Source organism: Rhinolophus hipposideros, assembly GCF_964194185.1.
Source record: "Rhinolophus hipposideros genome assembly, chromosome: 3".
In the NCBI taxonomy this organism is placed as follows: domain Eukaryota; kingdom Metazoa; phylum Chordata; class Mammalia; order Chiroptera; family Rhinolophidae; genus Rhinolophus; species Rhinolophus hipposideros.
Window position 1 is genome coordinate 12571239 of NC_138049.1, and position 22969 is coordinate 12594207.

General features: G+C 37.4%; 1 protein-coding gene across 1 annotated transcript; it reads left to right on the forward strand.

Moving 5' to 3' along the window:
* Positions 1-1698: 1698 nt before the first annotated feature.
* On the forward strand, positions 1699-12902 carry FBXO5 (F-box protein 5). Its single transcript, XM_081044518.1, has 5 exons — positions 1699-2475; positions 8282-8984; positions 9668-9758; positions 10647-10829; positions 12052-12902. Exons 1-5 carry the CDS (start codon positions 2373-2375, stop codon positions 12301-12303), a joined length of 1332 nt encoding a protein of 443 aa, XP_080900644.1. The 5' UTR covers positions 1699-2372; the 3' UTR covers positions 12304-12902.
* The last annotated feature ends 10067 nt before the right edge of the window (positions 12903-22969 follow it).

The following is a 22969-nucleotide window of genomic DNA, read 5'->3' on the forward strand; positions in this document are numbered from 1 at the left end:
ACTAATTTAGTGAGAACCTCTCCTCCCATCAAATTTCACATATTTGCATCCAAAAATAAAAGAGGTAAATAAAGATGGTCTCTAGTGTCAAACAATAAAGTAATGTGAAAATGTCCTATAAACAATCAGGCCTCCCGCAAATATTATTAACCCTCAGTATAACATAGAGCAAAGTACATGGTCTCCTACAGATGGGTCGGAGTTTTTGCTTACTAGCTGTGTGGTTCTGTGGGAATTAACTTACACTTCTAAGAACAATCGTAAAATGAAAATAATGTTAGAGCTACTGTGAGAATTAAAAGCTAACATTTCTAAAGTGCATAGTAGATAAAAAGCTACAATAGTTTCAATATTTATTCAACAAATCACTCCCTTGCTAAAAATCTCTCCAAAAGCTGCCCATTTCAATCAAAAGAAACTACATATACACCAACAAAGTCCTACAGGATCTAGCTTCTACCTATACGACCTCTTTTCCTACTATGTTCCTTGCTCAGTGCACTCTAAACATTCTTCAAGCCCTGGACCAGCCAAGCACTTGGTCTCTTGTTCTACCTATTATGCAGAGCTTTGCAATGCTGGCGCAACATTCAGATCTTGGTCCAAAACCTCGAAAGCCTTCCTGACTACCCAGTCATCAATCGATACCCCTACTGTCCAGTCTCTACCCAATTACATGGTTTTACAGTCCTCTTTCATTTAGTGAAATTAATGGCCATTTCCCACTGGAATGTAAGCTCCCTGAAGGACAGAACTATAATCTTGTCAACTGTGTCTCCTTAGCCTACCATCAGGGCAGGCTAAGGCAAGTGCGACACGTGACTAAGGTGCAAAATTTAAGGAGGTGCCCAAAATTTCAGTAATCGAGAAAATGACTAGTGCAACATTCTACGAGATAAAAATTAATGCAAAAAATACGAACCAATTATCAAAAGTTGACAGAGATGGGATCCACCCAGCCCTTGCAGGACTCATCCTAATTCCCTACCCACCCTGATACAGGCCCTGCCTCACCCAGGACTTGCCACGGAATTAACTAAGCGCTTATCATAAGCCAAGGATTCACTCTGCCTGAGGCTACAGAAAAGCAAAAATAAAATCGAAAAGGTAAAGCTGCAACCCAGGAATTCGGACTTTTCGAGCCTGGACACTGTGGCTTCACTGCGCTATGGCCAACAGCTGAGTCCAGGCCATTCACTGTCACCACTGAAGCGCACCGAGTGAAAAGTTCGGCGTAACTAATAATAGTACGGTACAATCTGTCATCGAAACCTTAACAGTTAACACTTCCACCCATCCCTCCATTACTAGAAATTCATTGCGTTAGCCAGGGGCCTCCAGCTGCAGGGGTAGGAACTGAAACTCCCAAGGTAGGAAATTTTATTTATTTGGGGGCAGGATTACTGTCCCTTGCATTTGGCCCTTCAAGAAAAGACTCCATGGTGACAGAATTGTGGTTGAAAATAATAAATACGCTTACAAGAAAGATGTCCCTCTCCGTCCCACCCTCACCCACGCGGAAGGACCCAGGAAGCAGAGGTTCCAGGTATCCCGCCAGCGCATCCGCAGGACCCAGCAAACGCGCGCCAGGAACGTAGAAACACCCACCACCGCCAGCTCTCGCTTCCCTCTTAAACGCGGGGACCCCAGTGCGCAAGCGCGAACCCGCCAACTCTGCGCTACCCGCCAAAAGCGCCTGCGCAAAAGCCTTGGCTGAGGCGTGTACGAGGTAGAGACGAGCGCGCCTAAATCCTAGAGAGGCGGGCTGTGTCGGGCTGGGGGGAGGGTTCGTCTTCCGGAAAGTCTGCATTCCCGGACCACCAGAGTCGCCGCTCACCAATCTCCCGCCTATGAGATGATCGGACAAAGTCGGCTACCCTTTGTACCCATCGGAGATCTTCAAACAGAAGCCGGAGTTGCCTTCAGGATGAAGTCAGAACTTGCAGGAGCCCGATTCCTACAGCCGAAGGATGCTTGGCGGGTGGGCGCATGCGTGGTAGGCTCCCTCCACATGCGGCCGGGCGGCAGCCACCCCGCGCTCCGAGGCCCTGCCTTCGGCCCCGCCCCCGGCTTCAGCATCCTTCCGGACGCCGGGAGCCGGTCAGAAGGAAGGAGGTTGGGCCTTGCGGCTGGCCCCGCCTCAGCAGCCTCCAATTGGGCTTGGGTGAGGGCGCCCCCTCCTACCGCCTTTCCATTGGAGCGCGCGTCCGAGAGACGCGTCCCATTGGGCCGTACGGATTTGGGCACCAAATTCAAAGATTTTAAAAGTACCAGCTGGCGCCTTTCTGAGGAGAGAACTCTGTGAAGCGGATTCCTCGTTCCACCGCTGTGGTAGCTGGTCCCTCACCTGGGGAAGACCTCACTTCACTGGCATGAGCCAGCGCCCCTGCAGCTGCTCCCCACGTTCTCGCTCCAGCTCCTGCCGCTGCCCCTACAGCGCCGTGACAGCCTCCGGGCGCCCTCACCCCTCGGACAGTGAGTGGGAGAAGAGGGAGGCTGGGTTCCAGGAGGGGAGCCTGGTGAGGGCCGGGGGGCCTGCGACTCGAACCCGACACCTTCCCGGGTCCGGGCGTGCGGCTCCACCCTGGGCCTCCCGCGGGCTCCGGCGGCGGTCCCCGGGGCCGGGGGAGAGAAGGCCGGCGTTCTGGGACGGGGACCAGATGTGCCGAGGCGCTCTGGCTGGTGGTGTCCCGCCTGCCACGCGAACCCAGACGCCAGCTCCGGGGGAGGTGCGGGCTGAGGCCTCCCGGGGCGTCCGTCTTTGCTTGGAAGGGCTACCTCTCCCCGCAGGCCGGAATGGGCGCCAAAGGCCCCTCCCCTCCCCCACCCACCCTGGGGCTCCAGCTCTGCCCGCCTGGCCGGCCCGCGGGCCCCCGAGCCTGGCCGGCTGTCTAATCCGCACTGCCCGCGCCCCTTTTCCGTAGCTGCCCCCCACCCTTGGACCCGAAGTCAGTTTCCCCGGTTGTTGGCCGCCTCGGCCTCGCTGGCGGGCGCGGGAGGCCGAGCTGGCTCTTATCTCCCGCCTCCTCCGCGAGGCCCGCGCCCTCGGGGGCCACCCTAGCGACCCCTCAGGATTTCGAGGGTCTTCCCCGCGTCGACTCCCGCCAAATGGAGGGACCCCCGCCTCCGTCGGGCCAATCACTTTGGGACCTCCCAACAAAAATGTTCAATTTCTCCTTTTTCCGCCTTTACCCAGGACCTCAGTCTCAAGGCCTGGAAACAGATGGGGGGTGGGGGGGGAAGCAGTTTCCAGTACAGACCAGTGACTTTGGGCGTATTTCGCTGATTTTGTGAAATTGGAAGAATGGGTTGTTATTTTTGGCTGCGCTCCTTGAAGCACTAGATTTTTTCATTCCAAACTTGGATAGAATGAAAGGCGGCAAAATAAATGCTTATTTCTATCCTCTGTTGCTGTCTCTAAAAGAGATCCAAATGCATTTATTGCCACTCGGACGTTAACACATTTTAAAAATTAGCAACGTGACATTGGGATATTTGGTAATCTCTGGAAGGTACCCATTTCTTTAGAAAAGAAGGTGGAAGACTTGAGCAAAAAAATGCTTCACAGATCATGTCTATTTCTAGAAGATCCTGGATCTTAAGTCTCCCTGTGCAATGTTGAAGCTTGATGGCTTTAAGACGGGGGGGTCTTCTGATTGTTTAATTCCAGTTGTCTCTTTACCACCATCCAGTTGTCTCTCGAATGTTTTTCCTGTTTACAAATTTGAGGAAATTAAATTTAAAAATTCATTGCATTCAAATATTTTTTAACGTGGACCCTTAAAAATTTTTTTTCCCTTAGAGATTATGCCTAATTTGCAGTTTATGGTGGCAAGCCTAATGTTGGGCACATGCTGGCTATCTTAAAGGTATTCGAGATTGTAGGACTTATTTAACATTGAATAGCTGTAAAGATTTTTAAGCCCTGTCGATTTAATATGGAGTGTCAGATTAGGTTGAACAGTTAAATAGAAGGTTACACTTTGTACACTTAACTATAATAACTTCTTTTTCATGATGGGACTTGAAAAATGGTTTGAGCAATGCAGTATGTTGAACCTACCAACTCCATGAAGTGGATGTTGATAGCTCCATTTTAGAGAAAATGAAAGAGACTGACTGTTCTACATAACACAGTCAAAAGGCTGAGCAAGGGTTTTCATGTGACGTTTGATCTGATTCCTGGAAAAAGTAAAGAATATTCTGAAATGCATACTTCTGTCTAGAGTATATTTTTGCTACTTTTAAAATGTTCATGATGTATAATATTAAGGAATATGAAGGGATTTTGCATAAGAATAATTGAAAATACTGTAGATTCTACTGATCAGAGCATGTGTGACAGGGACTCTCATGAGTTCAGCTCAATTTAATTTTCTCACCCCCATTCTATAGAGGAGTTTTCCCCAACTCAGCAAATGACACTTTACACTATAGATGCTCAAATCTTTAACCCCAGGGTATTCTTGGATTCTTTCCTCCACTTTCCTTCATCATCCATATCTAATACATCATCAAGCTCTTTTGATTTTTGATTTTACCTCCTAAATGGATCCCACATCTATTCATTTATCTTTATTTTCACTATGGTCATCAAGTCTCAAGTACCCAACTCTTTGGACTATCGTGATACATACTTCTAACTAGTCTCCTAGCTTCCACTTGTACTTCCCTACAATCTTCTCCACAGCTACCAATGATTTGTTTTAAAGTATAAACCAAATGTTTCTATTTAGAATCCTTCAAAGACTATTACACAATAAAATCCACCCTACCTTAAAAATCCCATTCTGCCTTTACAACCTTATTTTTCAGTCATTTTCCCTCCTAGCTCACTAAGTTGCAGTCCTACAGGACTTTCTCTTCCTTAAATATTAATACTTGTCCTTGCTTCCAGTGTTTCCCCCTGTCTGGAACTCTCCCACCAGATTTTCACAAGGCTTTCAGGTTTCAGAATGTCACCTCCAAAAGATCGTCCTTGACCAATTTCTTCCTTTCTCCACACCCTGTCACAAAGTAGGCATTGGATAAATGAATGAAGTGGCAGAACTAGACTCTGAACCCTTATCAGTCTGATTCAAAGGGTCATGAAACCGCATAATATTTACTTCCCCTTTCTGAATATCAACTCAATTAATTATATAAAAACATGTATTTTCCAAATGGTTTAGGGATATTTGGCTTGGTCACTGGAAAGCACTGAAATAGTTGAAAGACCTGGAATTGGCCTTTTACGAAAAGGCTAATTCAGGATCCTGTTGTATAAAAGTGGTACTGGTTTATTTTTGCAGTATTGTTATGGAGATTTTTTTAAAAGTACATTACATAATTACACATTTTAAAACAATCTGCAACCAGCATCCAGGTTTTGGAACCAATAAAAGCTGAGTTCCTTGGAGAAATAACTGATTCTAGGGCTGGAATGGGGAAAATACAAGATGAGCTTGGAGCATCTCATAGTGCCAGAAAGTAAGGAATGCTCCAAAAGCGTAATAATGGATGTATGTCAAATGTACATGAACTTAACAATGAATGGAAAGCCAGAACAATTTGAGCAACAACAAAATAATGTATTGGATTATAACCAAAGTCCATGAGTATGTATATCTCAACTACCTGTAAAATCTTGGGCAAGTTACTTAGCTGAGCTTCAAGAGTTCTCAGAAAAATAAGGTAATAATACCTTTCCATCCCACCTCAAAAACTTGTGAGAACCAAGTGTTTGGAAACAAATCAGAAACTGTAAACTTCTAAACACGTATAAGGTATTTGAATCATTATTCATTCTGAATTTAAAGAACTGTCCATATTCAAGTAAAATTGAATGAAAGGCGTTCTTCTATAGGATAGTTTTCCAGTAATTTCTAAAGACAAAAGAAGAAGGTTATCACTTTATGAGAGGTCTAAATTTCTAACTATTACATTGTTTTGTACACCTGAAACTAATAAATGAAAAAATAAAGATAAACAGAAGAATGCCTTTGAAATGATAAGTTTCACAAGTACAGTTTCAGGCCTCTTCCCTTTAGGCAGCTAAACAAAGTAAAATGTATGTCTTTGTAGGTGGCTTCTACTTTTTTATTCTCAGATTAAAGGTGGTCATATGTTAATCATACTTCATTACTTGAGACAAAATAAAAACCATCTTGGAATATTTTACTTTTTCGGAGTGGAAGGCAACCACTCAAAATAATTTGACCTAATTAGGGTTAGTTTGGGAGATTAGAATTTGTATATTCTTTATTTACTTTTCATGCCCCAAACTCTTAGCTTAAACTTAAATTTTTGGGTTAGTCCAAGGTTTAGTGGGATCTTGGACACATGCTATGTCTTCCCTGTATTAGTCATTGGGAATATACAGAGAATCTCTACCTACAAGGTTACTTTCTATCAAAATGCCCGTTAGTATTTTGACTTAAAGCTTTTGCTGTAAATGAAAATGGTAACATTAATATGGACAGATTACCAATATTTAAGGGCAGACTAAATATACTGACTGGAATATACATTTACTTACAGGATAAATTGTTAACTACCTGTGATTGGCTTGTAGGGAGATAGTGGGTGACAAGTACAATCGAAGCACACCTTAGGTTGGTGCAAAAGTAATTTCTGCTTAACAGGTTAAAAATATTTGCAAACACTGCAATTACTTTTTCACTAATCTAATACTATTCATATACTCTGCCTTCAGTGATGCTAAGCAGTTTTCTAAGCTCATTTCTATATATCCCTTCCCAGAATAGTGCTTTTGCTCACTATACTTTCACTATACTTGAGTGAATACCCTTCCAGCCTCTACTGCCTGACAGAATCCTAATCATTCTTTAAAGCAGTGATTCTCAACTGAGTAGTGGGGGAGATTTTGCTGCCGCTGCCTTCTCCCAACTGCCAACATTTGGCAATAATTGGTGACTGGAGATATTTTTTATTGTCTTGCCTAGGTAAAAGGGGTTACTAAAGGCATCAGATGGGTAAAGGCTGCTAAATATCCTACACTGTGCAGGACAGAGCCCCTAACAATGAACTATCTGGTCCAAAATGTCAGTAGTGCAGAGACAGAAAATCTGCTTTAAAGATATTTTAACTGATTTCTAAGGCCATGATGGTGGTGATACAACCCTAAATAAGTCTTTGGCTTTTTTTAAGTTCAAATTTGAATCAATAACAATTCTAATAAGTAACATCCAGAAATAATTGCATGATTTGTTTGTAGTATCATGACTTGTTTTTCCTCATCATGTTACTTATCATAAATAGCAAGTACCATTGTCTTCAGTTTTTTAAAACAACTGAACAGGAATTCACACTCACTTTCCTACCACCCTCACATTCTTGTATCTGGTCTTATGCTGATTGGAATGCCATTCTTATTTTCCATATCTTTCTTCTGATTGGTAGCTGAAGTATTCTTCTGGTTCTTTCATTAATTAGTCATGAGAAATCTTTGTTCAGTAATTAAAGAGAGCAGAGTTTCTAGTACATATTAGGCAAGATATAGGGAGATATTGCTGTGCTTGAGCTTATCCAGTAGCATAGACAAACACCTTAAATGTATCAGACTGTCACCCAGAACATCAGTCAGAATAAACTTAAATATGAGAGCTCTGTGAGTTCAAGTGGACTTTAATTTATGGGTATTTAAATTTATTGGCTTTTTAGTCCTCTCTCTTGGCTACCTATTAATTATTCTAAGGCTTATAATAATTGCTAGTGTTTAAATAATGCACACTTTTTTTGTTACTTTTATCAAAACTGTTTGACACTAGACATTCCCTCCCCCATTGGTCTTAACCATATTTACTGTTAGTTTGGCTTAAGCCAAAACTAACTATAAATGTCATTTCAAGTCCAGGGTATAAACACTGCTTCTAGAAGTATTTGATTACTATAAGGATCTCTGACCTGAGACCCCACTCTTGATGTCTCACATTTCCTTATTTGTTCCTTAAGCACAAGTATTTACTAAATAGTCCCTTTCTACTATTTTTTACTCAATCAGTATAGACTTTAAAAGTGAAATGTTGTAGTTATATAGATGTAAAAGCAATCTTTTCTGAAATACCATTTCAGGAATAAGATATATGTATACCTGTTATAAAATTTAAGTAATATTTTCTCATGTCACATCTCAGTAATTAAACTTGGATAATTTACAGTTACATAGGCAATATACAGTGTTGAGAGAATGCAAAGTAATTAAATCTTTGTGTATCCCAATTTAAGATGTAAGGATATGTGAAGATTTTGCTATTAAGTAAATATGTTGTTCTTTTTGTAGGTTGCAAAGAAGAAAGTTCCACTCTTTCTGTCAAAATGAAATGTGATTTTAATTATAAGCATCTTCATTCTGAACTTAAACTGGTAAAACCTGATGACATTGGAAGGCTAGTTTCTTGTGTTTCTCCATGTTTGGAAGGTTCTTATGAAGATTGCATCAAAGACTATGAAAAGTTATCAGATATTGGGTCACCGATTGTGAGCCCCAGGATTGTAGAACTTGAAACTGAGAGCAAGCCATTACATAACAAGGAAAATCAACGTGTGCAACCATCACCTACTAGTTCAAATGAAATAGGAGAACTAGAGACCTCTGGACCTTGTGAAGACAGTGGCTATTCATCATTTTCCCAACAAAGTGGCCTCAGTGAACATGAAGAAGCTAGCCTTCCCCTGGACAATGACAGTCCACAGTTTTGCCTGCTACAGACGCAAAGCCTAGACCAATTTCCCAACAAAAACTTGCTGCCAGCTCTTCATTTTGCAAAAGTGGTTTGTTCAACATTAAAAAAGAATACCAAACGGAATCCTAAAATAGATTGGGAGAAGCTGAAGGAGTATAGTGTAAATTTTAGACTACAGAATATAATTGGCAGGAAAATGGGCCTAGAATGTGTGGATATTCTTAGTGAACTCTTTCGAAGGGGCCTCAGACATCTCTTAGCAAATATTCTGACACAGCTCAGTGATATGGACTTAATCAAGTAAGTATCATTGCTTTAAATGTATTAGTATAACACACTGAGCGTATTTATTAGATGGCTCACTCGGCAGCACCAGCTCATGCAAAAACAGTAGGTAGTCTTTTGCGTTGTTTAATTGAGAAGTACTCTTCGCAAGTGTTACTTTACACTGGTCTTTATGAAATATGTAGCTAAAGCAAAGTAGATACAAGTATTGATTTTTATTGTTGGCTATCTTCTTGAGGGATATAATCAACATCACAGGTTCTATTTTTTGGTTCACAAAGTGGATTTTTTAAGTTGGTTTCTACTAATAGCAATATATCCTAGAGTACTTTGAAATTTGTCCACATTTACCACTAACATGGTGCTTTATATACAGTGGTGGCTTCTTGATGTTTGCAAATATTGTGAAAAAATGAAGTACAAATGAGTGGTTCTTGATCAAGCCTGGGTGCACTTAATTACTTGAGGGGAGCTTTAAAAAGAAAAATTACAGAACCCTGACCCCTATTTCAAACCAATTAAACCCAAAAGACTAGGCATGAGGTATACTTAAATCTTAAGTGCCCTGGGCAATTCTAATGGATAGCCATGTTTGAGAAGCACCGCTAATAAAAATTTCTCTTTTGCACTATTAATGTTTCTGTATTTACCTTAGATCTTTGTGATGCTTTAATTGTTTCCTTTATAATCATTTACAGTGTGTCTAAAGTGAGCACAACTTGGAAGAAGATTCTAGAAGATGATAAGGGAACATTGCAGTTGTACAATAAAGCAATACAAAGAGTTACTGTAAGTTGTTGCGTGATGTTTTCATTTTAAAATATAGCAACTAGTGTTCTATATCTTTAGAAGTAGGAGGGAAAAGTAGATAACAGGTAATCTGGAAATCCTTTATATTCAAAAAGCATTTCAGCCTTTTATCAGAAGGCAAAGAAAAGATAAAGGGAAAAGAATTCCACCTTAGTCATTTATTCCTAGAAATGGACTTTCCAAAAGTAAAAAAGGGAAAATTGCTCAGTTCTCACATAATCTTGGTTGCCATTTGTGTATTTTTTCAGTTATCAGATAAATAGTAAATTATTAACATACTGAGGATTCTTAATATAGAAGGGAATTTATTTACTTTAAAAAATAACTTCAAGTTCAGGATATGATTCAAATTTCAGGCCTGGGAATTGGCAGACTTGAAATCCAAATTTTGGTGCTTCTGCTTATTAACTGACTTTAGACAGGTATTGCTTTAATTCTCCAAGTTTAATTTATCACCATTCTGGCGTAAATGGAAGATTTCCTAACCGAAAAGGTTTTTGAATCTTCCTGACACTGAGGTGACACTTAAACATGACTGTTGCCATCTACCGGTGGTGGGAAGAATGATCTTTTGTTCTGGCTGCAGTACTGTATCAATCATGTATTAAGTGCTCTATAGACTTAAGCATGAAAAGTGCTTCTCACAATTTCTTGTTTGTAATTTCTGTCAATAGCTCAGGCTTTAAAATGCCTATGTGAATAGTTTTGTGTGACTGCATTTAAGCATGTGCAGGTAAATTGGATGTGGAGATAAATCCTTTATATTCTCATTTGCCCTTTTCTATGTATACAAACATAATAAAAATGCCTGATTATTGAGAATACAAGAGTATATTTTTAAGTCCTATTAACTTTTTTTTTAATTAGGAAAAGAACATTAAGTTTTCACCACATGCTTCAACCAGAGAAAATGTTATGTTCAGAACTGCATTGGCTTCTGTTCAAAAATCAGCAGCCCAAACTCCCCCCAGCAAAGATGCTCGACCCAAGTTATCCAATACAGGTGATGAGAAAGGTTCTATTTACAGTCGGCACAATGAATTCTCTGAGGTAATTTTTTTTATCAATAAATTAGAAACATGGGGCATTAGTTAAAAGGATTTATAGTAAGAAATGGAAAATTTTCAAGTTAATCAAAGCATAATGAGAACTATTAAGGAGTTATTAATAGAGACCTTAGCTTCTGTCACCTTCATTTTTTTAAAAACGTTGAAAATCAATAAAGCATTTATAACTCAACTAATAAATTGGGAAAGTACAGAGATGTCCTTCTGTGCTGAAAATAATAGATACCATTTGGCATTGTTTATAACACTTAGGTGATGTTGAGATCTAATTTGTAAACAGTAAGGAAATAATGAAAAACATTGAATTTAAAATTTATGAAACTGTTCAATATTACATTTTACAATTGCTGCCTTTAATATCTAGGAAGAGAACTAAATAGAAAAGGCCATCTTTCAGACATTGAAGGCCTCCTATACCTTCAAATTATTGGGCAGTGTGTAGTTAGTTCTACTCACATGTGGATACTTTTGCAAGCTTAATTTAAAAAGCATAATCTTACAGACGAGTGCATGTTTTGACAAAATGCTGACTGCCTCATGTTGGTTAATAAATAATTAAGTTGTATATAATAAAGTTTGTTTTTATTTTAACCATTTATGATATAATGACTAACAATGTGATTTTATTCAAAAAGCATTTATTGAGCATCTGCTATCTTTAATACTGCATAAATAAGAAAACATGGTGACCTTCGTAATAATCTAGACGAGAAGATGCCTTCCACTAAAAAAAAGGCCACATAATGTGGGAGATGCTTTAAAAATAGATAAAACTAGAGGTAGAAGAGCAGTCAATTCTTGAGTGACACTCAGAAGATGGCTTCCACTAAAAAAAAGGCCACATAATGTGGGAGATGCTTTAAAAATAGATAAAACTAGAGGTAGAAGAGCAGTCAATTTTTGAGTGACACTCGGAAGACTTCACAGGAAAAGTGACCATTTAAGTTAGGCACAGATGTGTGAGCAGCATTCATGAAGTAAGAGAGATTATGTTTAAAAGCAGCATTAGGAAATTGCTACTGGACCCGTCCATAAGTGGTATTACCTCTCACCCATTGAACAGTAAGCTCCTTAAGGGCCAGAGTTGTCTCCTGTGACATTGGTGCTTTCCATATATTGGGGAAGGCATAGAGGTGCCATTCTTGTTTTTCCTAACTAAATTACATTCAGTCCTTACTAAACTTTGTTTATGGGTTCTCTTCTAGGTTGCCAAGACATTGAAAAAGAATGAAAGCCTCAAAGCTTGTATTCGCTGTAATTCACCGGCAAAATATGATTGCTATTTACAGCGGGCAACCTGCAGACGAGAAGGCTGTGGGTTTGATTATTGTACAAGGTGTCTGTGTAATTATCATACCACCAAAGACTGTCTGAATGGCAAACCTCTAAAAGCCAGTTATAAAGTGGGTCCTCTGCCTGGTACTAAGAAAAGCAAGAAGAGTTTACGGCGATTATAATTATTAAATCTGTTATAACTGATTATGAAGGTTAGTCAGTAAATGTTAGGTTTTAATATGAAAAATGTATTATGATGTTCGACTTTATGTTGATATCAATGTAGTACATGGGATTTCTTTTCCCTGGTAAGTAGAGGGTGCACACAACCTCTTAAAATATTTTACAATTTAATGTGACAAAGTTCAAAATTCTTAGCATAAATCAGAAAAATTAAATATTTTAAGAAAAAAGAACCAGTCGTCAGGTATTTGTGATTCAGAGGTAAAGTTATTCAGTTTTATAGTAAAGGACGTCCATGTAATTTTACCTAGACAATCTTAAAAATTTTGTTTACCATCTTAGCATTTAAGACATTTTATTTGCTTTACTAAATTAATATCAACTTCTGGTGTCTGTTAATTTAAATGTTTTATTACCTTTTTTGAACCTTGTTTTCAGTGTGTATATCTTGCTTTTCTTAGTTGTAATATCTGTTTTAATATTTCTGTACATATGTAAATATATATATTTTTATGTGCCTAAGAAAATAAATGTGACTTGTATATATTATATATATAAAAATTTTGTTCCTGTTATGAATAAAATTATTACATTTGATAAATAATGGGAGCCTTTTATTTTGATAAACATTTTAATCCTAGAAACAGCTTCCTTAGGAAGCTGTTGAACTGTATTAGTATGTATGAAGGCACTGAGTGTATCTGTGTCTAATCAATGGAACTTATTTTGATTCCCCGGCTCTACTCTAATCCCAGTTTTCTCCCAACTCACAATATTTTAGTAGTTGCGGCATGGGGTCTTCAAATAAGCATTTCAAATTGATTCAATACAAGACCATAAACATAGTTTGAGAAATACTGACACATGTATTAATTCATCACTAAAACAGTTAATGGGTTAAACAGCCACAAAATATAAAAATCGTACTAGAAAAATTAATGTAGAGTAAAATGTCTTCTTTGAATCAGCATTTGGGCTAGTAAGAGCTTAAACAGTCATTTTTTAAAAAAATTGGTTATGTCTAAACTTGAATATATTCTGGTTTCCGTTATGAATAGGGAGAAATTATAAGAGTTTGAATAAAGACCAAAGGCCAGAAGTTTTAAGGTGCAGACCTCAGATCCTCTGAGTAGGGCCTCAAAGAAGTTTAAGGGCTTTGCTCTTCATCTCGGCAAAAGTCTAAGGTAGAAGATTTATCTCATGGATTTGTGGATGTGTCGAGTAAAACCAATAAAATTAACTGACTTTCAGCAGTTTTATTGTGATAAAATTGACAAAATAGATAACATTAAAACTGTGTGATTTGACGTTTTGGTATTTACACATGAAGCCATCAGCACCATTAAGTAAGGAATATAACCATGATTCTTCAATTTTTTCCTGCCTGTTTTTAATCCCTCCTGCCGGCTCCCCAGGCAGTCACTGATCTTTCATCACTAAGTTTGCCTTTTGTAGAAACTTATACCGTGTTTCCCCGAAATTAAGACCTAGCGGAACAATCAGCTCTGAGTCTTAGAGCAAAAATTAATATAAGACCCAGTCTTATTTTAATATAAGACTTATTTTAATATAAGACTGGGTCTATATATAAATGTAATATAAATACTGGGTCCTATATTAATTTTTGCTCCAAAAGACTCATTAGAGCTGATGGTTGGCCTAGGTCTTATTATGGGGGTAACACTGTATAAATAGAATCATGAAGTATATGCTCTGACTACTTTCACTGGACATTATCTTGAGATCCGTTTCGTGTGCACCAGTACTTCCTTTTTACTAAGCAGTATATTGTTGGATATACCAGTTTGTTTACAGTCACCTATTAATGGACATTTGGCTTTTCCTGGTATTTTGCTATTAGAAATAAAGGTGCTGTAAACACATGAGGTCTGACAGTTAAGTTTGTGAACTTGTTGCAACAATGTTGCTAACCTTTTTTGATATCAGGGATTATTCATTATGAATTTGTACCAACTGGACAAACAGTTAACCGAGTTTATTTGGAAGTGCTGAAAAGGCTGCGTGAAAAGTTAGACGACCTGAACTTTTCGCAAACAATTTCATGGCTCTTCCATCACAAGGCACTGTGACCATAGTTTTTAGCCAGTAAACAACTATTGGAACACCCTCCCTATTCACCTGATCTGGCCCCCAGTGACTTCTTTCTTTACCTGGAAGTAAAGGAAATATTGAAAGGAAGACATTTTGATGCCATTCAGTACATCAAGGGTCATATGCCAACAGCTCTGATAGCTATTCCAGAAAAAGTTCCGAAATTGCTTTGAAGGATAAACTAGGTACTGGCGTTGGTGTATAGCTTCCCAATGGACGTACTTTAAAGGTGACTAGTAAAATTCAGCAATAAGGTATGTAGCATTTTTTCTAGGATGAGTTCACAAACCTAATTGTCTGTTCTCGTATACCAGCCTTTGTAAGTGGTATGTTTTTATTTCTCTTAGATAAATAACTAATAGTGGAATGGTTGGATTATAGGGTAAATTATGTTTAACTTTAGAAAATACCAAAACGTTTTCCCAAGTGTCTACCATTTTATATTCTTACCTGCAGTGTATGGCAGTTCCATTTACTTCACATTCTGGTAAGCACTTGGTATAGTCAGTCTTTTTCATGTTAGCCATTCTAGTAAGTATGTAGTAGTATCTTGTTTTCATTTATATCTTCCTAATGACTAATGATGTTTAACATCTTTTCATATTTGCCATCCATACATTTTCTTGGTGAAGTGTTTATTCAAGTGATTTGTTTGTGTTGTGTGTTATTTTCCTACTGACATTTGAGAGTATACATTCTGGATACATGTGCTTTATTAGGGTGTGTCTTAGCACTGTCTTTGGAAGAGTTTATTTTTTATGAAGCCCAAACTATCAATTATTTGTCTTTTATGAGTGATACTTGAGTGTTGTGTCTAAATCTGCCTAGCCTAAGAGCATACATATCTTTCCTTTATGTTTTCCCTTAGAAGTTTTGTAGTTTTCAATTTCACAGTTAGATGTATAATCAGGCTAATTCCCCTTGGTCATGATGTATTATCCTTTTTATATATTGTTGGAATGAATTTGCTACATATTAAGAATTTTTGCATTTATATTCACAAGGAATATTGGTCTGTAGTTTTCCTATAATGTCTTTGGGACATATTCTTTCCTTTTGAACTTTTTCATGTTTGTGTAGAATTGGTATTATTTCTTTCTTTAGTATTTTCTAGAATTCTCCAAGGAAGCCATCTGAATCGGGTTCTATTTTTGTTTTGGGGTGGTTTTATGCGTATGTGGGGTGTTTAAAATACAATTTTTTCAATAGATACAGGGCTATTCAGATTATCCGTTTCCTCTTGAATGAGCTTTAGTTTATATATTTAAAGAACTTTTTCCATTAATCTAATTTACTGAATTTATTGAAATCAATTGGTAAGAATAGTATCTTTTAAACATTTGTAGAATTTGTACTGATGCCATTTATCTCATTCTTGATATTGGTAAATTGTGTCTTCTCATTTTTACTGATGAGTATGATGAGAGGTTTATTAGTTAGATCTTTTCAAATAATATTTTTGATCTCATAGGTTTTCTCTATTTTTTCCTTACTATTTCTTTTTTTATTTAATTGTTTACTTTCTTCTCTTTGGGTTTAATTTGCTTTTTTTTTTTCTAATTCTTAAGGTGGAAGCTGAGGTCATTAATATAGTCTTTTCTAGTATAGGTGTTTAGTGCTGTAACTTTCCCTCCAAGTTCTGTTTTAGCAGCATATTACAAATTATGATCATTTCATTCATTTTTAAATGCCTTACCATTTTCTTTTTGATTTTCCCGTTGATCCCTGGGCCATTTGTAAGTGTGTTATTCAGTTTTCCAATATTCTAGAATTTTTCAAAATATTTGTGTTATTCAGTTTTCCAATATTAGAATTTTTGACATTTATCATGTGTCAAGTGGTATGTCTTTCGGTTACTGATTCATAATTTTATTGTGGTCATAGGAGATACTTAGTTTGACTGGAATCCTTACAAATTTATTGAATTTATTTATCTTATGGCCCAGAATATGATCTATCTAGGTAAGTGTTTCATGTCTTTGAAAAGATTAAATTTTGCTTCTTTGGTGTAATGCTTTATAAATGTCAATTACGTCAATTTGATTAATGGTGTTTTTCATATCTTCTATATCCTCACTGATTTCTATCTACTTGTACTATTATTGAGAGATCAGTATTGAATTCTCCAACTATAATTGTGGATTTCTCTATTTCTTTTTTCAAATCTATCAGTTTTTGCTTTATGTATTTGGAAGCTCTGTTATTAGTTCCACAAACATTTAGGATTTTCATGAACTCTTCGTAAAATGACCCCTTTATCATTTATAAATGACCTTTATAATCCCTGGTAATATCTTTGCTATGAAAATACATTGTGTAATGTTAAAATAGGCACTCCAGATTTTTGTTGTTTTCATTAATGTTGGCATTCTTTCATTCTGTTTACTTTTAACTTATTTTTTGTCTTTGTTTTGAAGTGTTTCTTCTATTCAGAATATAGTCAATATTTTTGTTTGTTTTACAATTAAATACTCTCTGCCTTTGAATTGGGATGATTAGGCCATTTCAATTTAATGTGATTACTGATATGGTTAGATTCTACCATATTGACATTTGTTTCCTATTTGTCCCATCTGTTCGTTTCCATTTTCCTCTTTTTCAGCTTTCTTTAGGATTGAATATTTTTACGATTGCTTTTTATCTAATTTGTTAGCTAATTAGCTATAACTATTTTGTTATGCTAGTTATTGCTTTGAGATTTATAGTATTTCTCTTTAAGTTATTTGAGTCTAGCTTCAAATGATATACTCCTCTTCATAGAATATAAAACCTATTTCTTCCCTCCAAGCCTTGTACTATTCTCATTCATTTTACTGAACTTATCAGTAAAATGAATGAGAATATATATATGTATGTATTAATATATATAATATATACTCATACTACATTATTTTTGTTTATCATCAAAGAGATTTACACAATCAGAAAACTTTCTTACACATTTATCCTCAGAGTTGCCATTTCTAGTCCCTTAATTCATTTGCATTTGTGTATATGTATGTATATATGTATAACAGAAGTACTTTAATTATTCTTATAATGCAGATATGCTGGTCTTTCAGCTTTTGTACGTCTAAAATATTTCATGTTTTTTATTTTAGTATAGAGTATCATGTATGAAGTGGTATGTCTTTGAGATACAATTCACACATAAGATTCACAATTTTAAAATATAAAGTGCAGGGCATTTTCTAATGTATTCACAAAATTTTGCACCAAAAATTATCACCAACCACCATCTAATTCAAATTTTTATCACCCCTCCCCAAATAAAAAGAAACCTATTATGGAAAATGTTTCTATGAAAATTCATATACAAGTTTTTGTCTGAATATATGTTTTTGATTACCTTGGGTTTACCTAGGAATGGAATTGCTGAATCTTATGGCAATTCTCTGTTTAAATTTTTTTGAGGAACTGCCAAACTCTTTTTCACAACAGCTGCATTATTTTACATTCCCATCAGCAAATGTATGAAGGTTTTCATTCTTCTTTTATAATCTGGATGACTTCTATTGATTTTTGTTGTCTAATTGCTCTGGCTAGAACATCCATGGTGAACAGAAATGACATTAGGACTCCTTGACTTGTTCCTGAATTTAGGACAGTTCTCTGCCTGTGCCACCATTGTATATTGGGTGTTGGGGGACAGATAATTTTTTCCTTTAGTTTACAGGTCCTTAGATTGAAAGTAACCATAGTTGAGGAATAGAATGTTGAGGAATAGAATGTCAAGAACATATCTAAGAAGCCTCATTTACACCAGATTTTGGTAACAAGATTCTGGATTTTGAGCTGAAGCTATCTATAATGGATAACTTTCAAGAGTTTAGGGAGAGGATAAGTATTTATCATATGAGTGATGTGGATTATTTGGGGCCAGAGGGGAGACTGTCAACCAGATTCTAAAATGTCACCCAATGATCCCAACCTTTTGGTATTTATACCTTTGTGTAATCCCCTCCCACAAATGTGTATCAAATTTGCTCTATGTGGCTAGTAAAATACAACAAAAGTGATGGCATGTCACCTCTGAGACCAGGTTATGAAAGATGTGATTTCTATCTCTTTCCCTCTCAGATCAATCATTAGGAAAAGGTCAATTGTGAGAGGTTCACATGGTGAGGAACTTAGGTCTTTGGAAAGTCCCAAGTGGAAAAGAACTGAGACTTCCTGCCAACTGCTAAGTCTGTGAGTCTTCTTGAGAGCAAGCCCTGCAGTCAAGCCTTTCACAAGTTTAGTCTCTGCCGACATCCAGAATATAACCTGAATGACCCAACTATACTGCTCCCAAATTCCTGACACCCCAAAACTGAGATAAATGTTTGTTGTCTTAAGCCTCGAAGTTCAAGGATGATTTGTTATGCAGTAATAGATAACTAATACAAAGTGGGCCCACCCTTCTAAGAGAATTGCGCAAGAGAAAGATGAGCAGAAGTCTTTCTGCACATCCTTTGATTAGCTACACTAACTAACATTAAGAAGATCAGGTCTTCCCCAGGACCCTGAGACATGTAATTACTTGGCCCATAATCAATACTGACATAGGTACAGGATGATAAGCCACCTTGCAGCAATAGAATGCTCCCTAATGAAAGAACTGATACTCTCTGGCCAAAATAGGTTCGGGACTGGTATGATCACATAAATGGACCCTTTTAAGTTAGCTGTGTAAGGGAGAATGAACAACATAGATGTTAACATTTTCATGGTTACTGTGATATATATGGTATTTTACAAATTATTCGTTTTTTTTACAGAAAATTACTAGCTTAAAGCTTGCTAAAACACCTGTCTTTGTATTATGGCTTCCATAGAGACCCTATGTATTTTATGGAGTGAACCTAAATAAAGTCTATCTCAAAAGATTCCTTACATAGTTCATGATGTGGCAAGAACTTATCACTTATGTTCAGTAGGGCTCTTAAACTGACCCTGGTCAAATGTCTGAGCTGGGAGCTGTTCTCCAAAATGACATTTTTACAACCTCTCTGACCAAGGCAGTACGAGGTACGTACCCTCACAAGGTTATTCCTGGCTACCCTATCGTAGCCCTGGGACCAACTAATATTTCTGATCAGTTGGAGTGACCATTTAATTGCACAGGCTGCTTCATTGAGGCCTTTATTCTAATGAAAAAAAATCAGGTTTGGCAGCCTGGAGTAGTTCTGTTGTCACTTACAGATGGGGGGGATTATATTTTAGTGTTTCTGCAAAAATCTCAAAGTGTTCACGTGAATTGGTCTTTTGTGGGTGTTCTCAGTGTCAGCCTTAGACATTTCACTAAAGCAAATACTGCATTCACATGTTAGCACTGAATCTAGCTTGCCTTCAACCATGGTTCACGCTGGAGTGTTATCTGGTACCCAGAGCTTAGCATTTACATGTCCTGTCGCTGGGAAGTTTGTCATGCCCAGTTTACACAGCTTGAGGACTTGCCAAAAAGACTGCATTTAAGAGAAAACCATGATAGTTCCTCTACTAAGTAATTTTTAATAATCTTACTCTGATTGTTTGACAATGTTCCCTTTTCCCCCGAATTCTGCTTCAACCATGTTAACAACAGAAGGCCACAAGATGGTGCTCTTGTAACACCATACTTTTCAGTTTGTTCATTCACGTGAAGTTTAATATCAAAGTGGATCAAACAATAGTGCTGTTTTCTATTGAATTTGTGTTGTCAGATTATAAAATTAAGTCTATAGCACAGTGTTAAGCTAGAATAGGTAGATATAAACTATTTACTTCGTGGTCTCAGGTATCAATAACACAAGTCCTGCTTATCTTTGACAACGTTTTTTATCCATTGTTTATATTCAAAGTAGGTCTGCACTGTCCAATGCAGTAGCCACGTGCAGCTACTGAACATTTGAAATGGGACTCATCCAAATCTCAGTTGAGATGTGCTGTAAATGTAAAATACAGACCGAGTGTTGAAGACTTGGTATGAAGAAGAGCAAAATCTCATTAATTTTTATATTCACTACTTGTTGAAATAATGATATATATTGGGTATACTGGGTTAAATAAAATTCCATGAAAGTTAATTTATATTTAATTTCTTTATAAGTTCTTTAGTGTGGCAACTAGAAAATTTTAAATTATATATGTGGCTCACATTTTATTTCTATTGGACAGTGTTGGTCTAAGATCACACGACAGATAACTACCAGACGATTCTTTTCTGGCCCCTTAAATTAAATATATCACTATAGTACCCTAATACCAGATCGTCCATACTTTCTACAAATAAGTCAAGTTTTAGATATGGAGATGAGAGGGTGTTTACTAGAAAATGAAGGACTAGAGGTCATCAAACTGGACTTGGATACTTTTTTTCAGAACTCTCACCACTTACGGTTTTGCAGTAACTCACATTTCACCTAACCTCTGTCCTCATCCTCACTTCCAAACTGACAGGTAACATCTGTTACCAATATAGGTCAGGTCCTTGTATCCCCACCTCCCAGAAAATGCTTAATAAATATTTGTGGAATGACTAAATGAAAGAACAATTGGATGGATTCAGGATGGCTTCTTCTTTGAAAATTGATAGATTGCCACTGAACTTGGGCTTTGCCTCCCTATCAGCGGTAGAACGTCCTGTGATGCTTTTCAAAGCCTCTTGTCACGCTAAGTGTCACGCGGGGTGTCAGCTCCCACTCCCCATATAAGGACGCAGGATATGGTGAGGCCAAAATGGAACACCCACGGAGCCATAGATAGGGAAGTCATACCAATATATTCTTGCTGGCGGCTGGGTTGGAGACACAGGAAGCAGGAGCCACATGATCCACCATCTGCTTCTCTGCCAACCGACCTCACCTGCTAACTGCAATCCATGCTTGCTAGCTTAGCCATGGGAGTTATATCAGTGGCCAATGGCTAACCAGTAACAGCTGATGGCCATCTGATTACAGCTGACAGCCATCTAATAACCGAGCCAGCACCTTTCCACGTGAGACGGAGAGCCTGGAAACTACTCTCTGGGCCTCTGTCCCCACATCTCTAGTCACTTTCCTAAGGAATAAGCTTTTCCTTTCTTCTTAAGCTTTGAGGCCCACAGAGAACCTGTAATTTGAGGTTTGTAAAATACTATTTTGCAAATGCCGTTGTTTTTTTTTGTTGTTGTTGTTTTTTTGTTTTCGTTATTAGAGCTTATTTTTGGTTCAACATCCCTTTACATATTAGACATAGAAGAGTAGAAGAGTCCAGCTGCACTTTGTCATTTGGTTTCAAAACATTTATAGAATGGATAAAGTTGTTGAAAAGAAGTTGCTGATTGTTAGCACAAAAGTGAAGAAGAAGGAAACCATCTCGTTCCTTTTTTGAAGCTCTAGTGGTTAAACATCTACTGTATTTTCTTAATATGATGCTTTCTCTGTTGCCAATATGTGAAAGATAACTCTATCCATAAACAGAAGAGGCTACACACTGATATACTGGATAAACCTGAACTTGTATTTGTCCAAACCACCTGTGAGACAATAATTTAGTGGTTACCAGAGGGTAAGGGGGTGGGGGTGGGTGATGAGGGTAAAGGGGATCAAATATATGGTGATGGAAGGAGAACTGACTCTGGGTGGTGAACACACAATGGGATTTATAGACGATGTAATACAGAATTGTACACCTGAAATCTATGTAAATTTACTAACAATTGTCACCCCAATAAATTTAATTAAAAAAAAACAAAACCACCTGTGAGATAGTAGTGGTGTCCGAAAATGGAAAGAGCTATAACTTTACCATCAGATATTTCTGGTTTGGAATCCTGACTTTCCCACTTGCTAATCATTAACATTGGGCAAGCTTTTAACGCCTATGAGCTTCAGTTATCTTATTTATAAAGAGAAGGTAATAATGCCTACCTGATATTAGTAAAAATGATTAAATTAGAAAATAAAGTGCTAATGCAGTATCTGACAAATAAATGCAGCTGCTGTAATTTTTTTATGAGCAAAATATTAATGCTCACAAATATCTGGGTGTTACATTTTTCATCACTTAATTTTCTTTACTATTGAGAATTTAAAGCCTTATTGTCCTCAGCAGATAAGCAGAAAAAGTCATATTACTAGAAAATAATTTTATTAAAACATAGACAGAAAGAAACATCAAATGACTTAAATTTCATACTTAGAACTTTATGGTTATTCATTTATCAGCTTATAAAAAAATCACTTATTTGGTACCCTCTGTGCAATGGAGAGCCTTTCTCAGCCAGGGTTTCACAAAAGAATAGAGCTTTAATGATCTAGGCATCTGTTATGCATATAACTAATTAACATTTCTCCAGGCATCTAGGATGGTACCACTTAAGAACCATCCTTGAGGAAATTAAGAAAATAGTCACCCACATAGTTCTCTGTATGCTGTGGCTCAGATAAGTACAGTTGAGAAAGTCTAGGGCATAGGGAGAAAGAGAAAAGAAATATTAAATTAACTACAATAGAAAGCAAAGTAAAATAAATGTAAAGGAAGAAAAATATGGTAATAGAATCTAAGGAAACAATTATTTCTAACAAGCTGATCAGCACAAAAGAAATTTTG